The following is a 6,402-nucleotide window of genomic DNA, read 5'->3' as shown; positions in this document are numbered from 1 at the left end:
GGTTAACCAAGAGCTTTATTGTAAACAATTTCAGTTGGTTTTCTACTAAAAGCCGGTTACAACAGGGGTGAGATCACATGCCTGCTTATAATACTGCCAGAGAGAGGTTAAATTAATAACCACGTTGCACATCACAGTTGTTGGTGTGTGATAAAGAAACCAAAGGGTTCACATACCACCTAGTGAATAGTAAAGCATATTTTGGTACACAAGAAGCGATAACATGAGCAGATGGTGTCAAGCTCCGGAAAGATTTACTGCAATAGTGTAACTTTACTCCTGGTTAAAGGGTATGTCTCCTGAAAGCCCCCGAGGCTCAGCAGTCTGCGGGCGGGTAGTACACAGGTAAAGGGCTTAAGCACAGAAGTGGCAAGGTCAGAGATGGATGTAAGCACAGGAGGAAAGGCTTCCTGGATGCCTCCATCCATCTGAAATGCCAAGCTGTGTGTGGCAGGGAGCTTGGTGTGGTCTTAGGCAGTCTGGGTCTAGGCACTGGCTTGGAAGTAAGTGGGAGAAGGCTCGAGGTGCAGTCGTCCAGGTGAGGCATGGGTTGTGGCTGCGGTAGAGCTGATATTTGGCTTCATGTGTCTCTCTCTAGTCAGGAGAGGGAAGCTGCAACCTGCTCAATGAAGCTGGCCAAGTTGATGTCTCTCTCGGATAAGCCCGTGCACTCATGGGTGCTCAAGGTGATGTGAACCTAAAGCAGACAGACAGACCGACCAAGTGCTGCTGGCAGAAAGAGCAGGAACAGGTTCCCCCAGTGCTGCAGACAGCTCGCATCTGATGAGGCAGGTAGTGCTGTTACTTTCTCCACTCGTTAGTAAAATTTCCTGGGGTTGGGAAGGTGTTAAGGCATTTTTCATGGTTTTCTCCTTGGCTACAAGCAGTGACTGCTACCCCTGCACTGGTCTTGGCAGTCAGCTGTGCCTTTCAACTCACTATCCAGAAGCTTTTCCCCTTGCCTGCTGCTTTTGGTACTGACCTAAAAAAGTCAACAACTCTGGCGTCAGCTTACACGTGTCTACTGCTCAGCTGGGCAGAAACAAAAGGGGAGGAAAGGGGCTGTAGGTGATGGCTGTAGGCTGTCTGTGATATGCTAAGGGAAGAGGTCCTGCTCATCTGCCCTGGACTTGCTGCTGTTTTATGCCTCACAAATGGGATTCTCTCCCTGAAGAGCTCTGTTTGTTCCTGTCATCCTTGTCTCTTACCTTATTGTACACATTGAACCATTCAGGGTGGTGATCCAGTTTTTCTGCCTGTAGAGCTACTCTGGTCATGAAGCCAAAGGCCTGCCCAGGGAAGTGAGAAGAAAAGTTAGCTCTGGACCACTTACCTTGTGATATGTTGTTGTTCACCCCATTGCTATTAATTTTATACCCCATGTTTCTAGGAATCCAGGCAAATACAAGACCTGGGATGTTCTATATCTTTGTTGGGGTTTTGTATGGGTCTTCCTCTTTTGGGGGATCTTTTCCCAGACAAGCATTGTGCCTGGCTGAGGGCTTTGGTGTCTTGGGTAGGTTATCTTGCTCAGCCATTGTGTTTTGGGAAAAATGGAGGGGTTACTGTGGCTGAGCCCTGCAGGTAGGACTCCCTGCTCTGCAAACCAGGTCTCCAGCACTGTAAAAACTTGGTTCCACTGATACTCGTACCCGGTTGAAGTCCTTGAAGTGGAACTCTTTGAAGATGGCATCTCTTCCTTCTACCTCGTTCCACCCCACGGCTCTCAGGTTTGGCAGCAGCTGCTCCCTCTCCTCCGCACTCAGCCTGTGGGCTTTTCCTGCCTGGCACCAGGGAAGGGAAGAGGAGCAGGTCAGCACGGCAGAGGTAGGATGAAGCAGATACACAAAAAAATGGGCATCCCATGGGTTGTGGAGTTGCAGCTCTGTGTAGGCAGCAGCAGCAAACTGGATGGGAGGGATGTGTGTGTGTGCAGACCTGAACTAGGGGCTGCTGAGCATAGGGGATATCAGTGCTGCCCTCTGCTCCCCACCTTGGGTACCTTTCTGCACGTACCTAGCTAGGTCAGGTGAAGTCCAGCTTGTCCCTTTTGCCTTTTGACCTGCAGGGCCTAACGAGCACAGCCTCCTGGGACACTCCTGCTGCGTGTACGTGTTCATTATAGCCTGAAGTACTAAGAAAAGATGGCTCTGGGTGGTTAAGCTCCAAAATGCATCACGTATTGCCCCCCTGCCTCAAAAATTCTATATCTATAAACACTTCTGGAACTGAGAACCACTTGCTTTTGAGGTTTGTGAGGTACCCTTGGAAGGAGGAGGGCTTTAATTGTAGGGCAGCTGTACCAGAGACCTCTTCTAGAGCAGAAAAGAACCGGTGTGAATCACAGACATGAGTCACAGTAAATTGGAGTTCAGCTCCTTTTCCTTCAGAGTCTCCCTTATGTTAGGATGGATTTTAAGAGGCTGTTTGTCTGCGAGTAACAAAGGGCAGAGGGGAGGGACTGTGATTTAGCATTGTCTTCTGCTCTTGGGCAGAGCTGCTGTTACTTTTTAAAGGGGGGTGAGAGGGGGAAAGCTGCAGTTCATGGCTTTAGCAAGTGAGTATGGGCAAATACGAAACTAAAGCTGTGAGTTTGCAGGGATGGGGGCTGCCCGAGCTGGTGTGACCTCCTGGCTCGGTGGGAAGGCAGGGATGAGTGTGCAGAAGTGTTGCTTTTCGTGGAAGCTGGTGTTCTGGCAATTAAATCCTTTCCTAAGGGCGATCTGATCGTTAACCTTGGGGAGGATTGTTGTTTCACACTGGCAAAGACCAACATCTTTTTGCAATTTGCTTTCCTTTGCGCTTTAGGGCAAAGCATGGCGAGTTAGGGGTGAGTCCCAACAAATGCAGCCCACTCTTCCTTGTGTTGCTCAGCTGCTTAAGATGCTGTTGCTGAGCGTCCATGCCCAAGCAAAGGGACTGCTGACCAGAGTCGTCCTTTTCTCCAGTTTAACTACTCACCATCAGTAAAAAAAAAAAAAAACAAAAAAAAACAAAGGGATGGCTGAGGAGCTGAGGTTTTTTTTGTGGCCTTTTCTTTGTTTTTTGCTCTTTTTAAGGAAGACTGGGAAAGTTAAGCCCTGTTCTAATGTTATTGGAGGTGCCAAGCCATCCAGCTGTGTGGGTGCCCACCTGCTGGGGTGGCTGGGCTGGATGCATGCACGGGATGGACCCGGTCCCTGTGGCTGTGTGCATTTGGGAAGAGCCTTCCTCACCCGTGCAGGATCTGGCCTCGCTGCCGGCGTGCAATGCCCAGTGCCACCCTTTGCTTTGTGCAGCGCTTTGGCTGGCCCTGCTTAATGTCAGCCGCTCCCGAGCGCCAGGTTTCAAGGAAAGGTAGTGAGTAAACACTGCTCAGAGCAATAAACCCTCAGCCGTTGCCCTTCCGTGCCGATGGCGCGATAAGCCGGGCGCAGGTAGCTTAGCAACTGGATAACGTGGGGACAGACGGAGGCTGCCTCCGCACGGGGCCGCGGGTGGGGGACTCCGGTGGCAGCGCCAGGTTTTGGGGCCGAGGGCTGGAAGCTGCTCACACACGGGTGGTGGGGAGAGGGAAGGTGGTCTAAAGGCCGAGGTGGTGCTTGCCTGGAGCAGAGGGGTGTGAATGTCGGGGTCCAAGTGCTGATCCCCAGGCAGAGCGAGAAATGAGGCTGCCTGGGGGACGCGCAGCTTCCTTGCTTTCTGAACCCGTCGTGACTGCACGGGGGGAACCATCCCCGGGCCTTTTTGCAGGCCTGGCTGGATTCTGGCTGGCAGACCGGGCAAAAGCCAGCTTGTGGCAGTCCCCCTGCCTGCAGCACCCTCCGTGCTCTCCACCCCATCCTTCCCTGCTGCTTCCCCCCCTTTCTCCCCCCAGAGCATCGGCCCGCCTGCTGTTTTGGTGGGTACAGCATGTCCGTGCTTTCATGTGCACTTATTTCTTTAAACACGCATGCTTTTCATTAGGGAAACGCAATTATTTTGTTTTCTTTTGCTGGCTTTCCACTACTAAGGCATTGGATTTTCTTTTTCTTTTTTTTTTTTTTTTTTTTTTTTGCCTGCAGGACACTATTGTGCAACCAAGGCAAAGGAACCAGCATGGGAAACTGAGAGCCCATCCCTAAGGGTTTTCTGGAGATGAAACAACCCTCCCTGCCCAAATCAGCAGCTTCCCTTTTAAGTGTGGCTCCTCACCTAGGGGAAAAAAGGTGAAGGGGACAGCCTGGCATGAGCGGGACTGCGGGCAGGGCTGGAGTTGGTTGTGCCACGAGGCCCCCACTGCCTCTTGCTCGCCTCCCCTCTGCTGTGAAAAACCTGCTCAGAGCCCACATGGGCCGTGGAGATGGAGCATGAGTGGAGCTCACTCCTAAGGTAGGATTTGAGCAGGGGCCATGCTCGCTGTGCTGACAAACCTTTCCCTCCCCCTGCGGAGGAGCCAGCAAGCTGTGGCTCTGCTAATTCAGAGCTGCCCGCGTTACTCATTAACCACAGCACAGAGCTCTGCTCCTTCCTTCCTTTCCTCCTGCCTCTTAAGGGCTGCAGCTGCCGCCTTAAACCCTCCTTCCCCATCCTTCCCCAGCGAAGCAACAGCCGCGTTGCCCGCCGGCGGCTTACCATCGCCCGCCGGTGTCCGCGGCCTCCGTCCCCGGTCCAGGCTGGGTGTTGCGCGCCGTACCGGAGCCCGACAGTGGGGTTGGGGCCACGGGAGGCGTGGCGAGGGGTCGGGTCCACCCACGGCGGACCGTTGCCCGTGCCCCACGCGTTTCCCAACACCACCCGGCAGCGGTCGCCCGCCCGCTGGGCTCGGGGATGCTGGAACACGGGCCCCTTGAATCCCCGCATGGGGAGCGGTGGTCGTCCTGCTCTACCCATCCCTTTCCCATCGGGATGTTTTCGTAAGCTGTTGCAGGATGGAGAGGGGCAGTTACAAGCCCCTGGGTGCTGCCGGCAGCACATGTGATGAATTTGATGCTCTCACGTGTGCCTCCCGGCCCTTCGTCGCTCCATGCAGTGACAATCACAAGCTTAGGGCTGCGTTGTATGGGGACAGCCTGGATCATTTCACAGCATGGTGATGAGCCGGGTTAATGCAGGGACTGTGCGTGATACAGTGCCCCTGTGCATTTTCAAGGCGTTTCCTCCTGTTGCTGAGGGAACCGTGTTCCCACGGATGCTGCGTGCTGTTCCCCAGCGTGTGTTTGCTCTCCAGGGCTGCCGGATTTGTGCCCGCGTCCTGCGGCTTGTCGCCTGCTAAACCCGCTCACGTGGTGGGCAATCTTCCAGTGCTGACAGTTCTGTGCCTTGCTGATGTACGTGATGTTGTGCAAGCCCAGCAAGCAGCGAGGACAGAAATTCAGCACCCCGCTATACCCTGATGCCTTTCCTTACCCTTGAGCCAACTAATTTTGGGAACTTTTTAATATAGTGTGACACACACCCCTTGTAGATACTCATGCATATCTTGTTTTCCAGTTCCAGAGTTCTTGAGTGCCACAGAGACTATTTGTTTCTCCAGCAGGCATGTTAGAGGGAAGCAAATTCTTCTGCTGTGGTAATGAAAAAGAAAAATGAGAATCTTTTCTGTCCTGGGAGAGCCTCTGCCTCCATCCAGGGAGAGGAGACTTGGAAGGCAATGTAGCACCTGGGAAGAAAATAGTTGTCTGCAGATATGAAGCTGGAGGCTTTGATATGGAAGGCAAGAGGAGTGTCATACCGTTTTCAGCAATGAAATCAGGAGGTGGGATTGTTTGTAGGGTCGGGAAAGGCTAGCAGAATATTTTCTTGGCGTTGATTTGAATTGCAGGACTGGCACTTGGACCAGCACAACCCCGGGGAAGTGCCCCTGTAAACAGTGGTGTAAGCAGGAGGTAAATGAAGCCATGTTATAGCAAAGGAGCAGGTGGAAATATGGATGTTGTAGGTAATAGCTATGCCCGAGTCGTGTTAGCTGCAGTCTTCTGAAGAAAACTCAGTGGCAGTTCTGATATTGACTTGTCAGGGCCTCAGGCACGCCTTGGTTAGGTGGCAGTGCCTCTCCTGGCCTCCCTATTGATTTGGAGAGGGGAGGAAGCAATCTCCCACCTCTCACGGTGCCCTGCTTTCCCTCTGTGGTTTTTGTTCCAGCCCAGCTGGGAGCTGATCCTATTTACTTTGCCAACGCACGCTGCCAGTGCAGAGCAATTGACAGACACCTCAGCTTGTTAAAGGTGAGAATTTCTGTGGTAGGAGAACATCAGGAGAAAAACGATTAATTATACCGTGTCTGCTGATTACCCAGCTCCTTTGTAATGCCATTTTCTCTCCTAGGTTATAAATCAGCACTTAACTACCAGCCTTACATGTGAGATCTGTCTCTGGTAGAGGGATGTGCTTCTGCTGAAAGGTGTCAACAGGGCAGTTGTGATTTTCCTCTGTGTAGGTGTG

The 6,402-nt window shown here is 52.5% G+C and overlaps 1 protein-coding gene across 1 annotated transcript; it reads right to left on the bottom strand.

The window, feature by feature from the left end:
- Window positions 1-4,984, bottom strand: PCBD1 (pterin-4 alpha-carbinolamine dehydratase 1). The gene is made up of 4 exons (XM_040564617.1): window positions 4,594-4,984; window positions 1,653-1,784; window positions 1,209-1,289; window positions 1-697 (listed from the first exon to the last, which is right to left on the bottom strand). Exons 1-4 carry the CDS (start codon window positions 4,933-4,935, stop codon window positions 599-601), a joined length of 654 nt encoding a protein of 217 aa, XP_040420551.1. The 5' UTR covers window positions 4,936-4,984; the 3' UTR covers window positions 1-598.
- Window positions 4,985-6,402: the final 1,418 nt, after the last annotated feature.

Source organism: Cygnus olor, chromosome 7 (assembly GCF_009769625.2).
Source record: "Cygnus olor isolate bCygOlo1 chromosome 7, bCygOlo1.pri.v2, whole genome shotgun sequence".
NCBI classification, from domain to species: Eukaryota; Metazoa; Chordata; class Aves; order Anseriformes; family Anatidae; genus Cygnus; species Cygnus olor.
This window is presented reverse-complemented; position numbering and strand designations above follow the sequence as displayed.

Excerpts from the sequence above, each read along its gene's own strand:
- PCBD1 (XM_040564617.1), bottom strand. The coding sequence starts at position 4,935 with ATGTGCTGCCGGCAGCACCCAGGGGCTTGTAACTGCCCCTCTCCATCC. Across the intron at positions 1,785-4,593 it reads GCGGACACCGGCGGGCGATG|GCAGGAAAAGCCCACAGGCT; the intron begins GTAAGCCGCCGG and ends CCCTGGTGCCAG. Across the intron at positions 698-1,208 it reads GGTTCAATGTGTACAATAAG|GTTCACATCACCTTGAGCAC; the intron begins GTAAGAGACAAG and ends TGTCTGCTTTAG.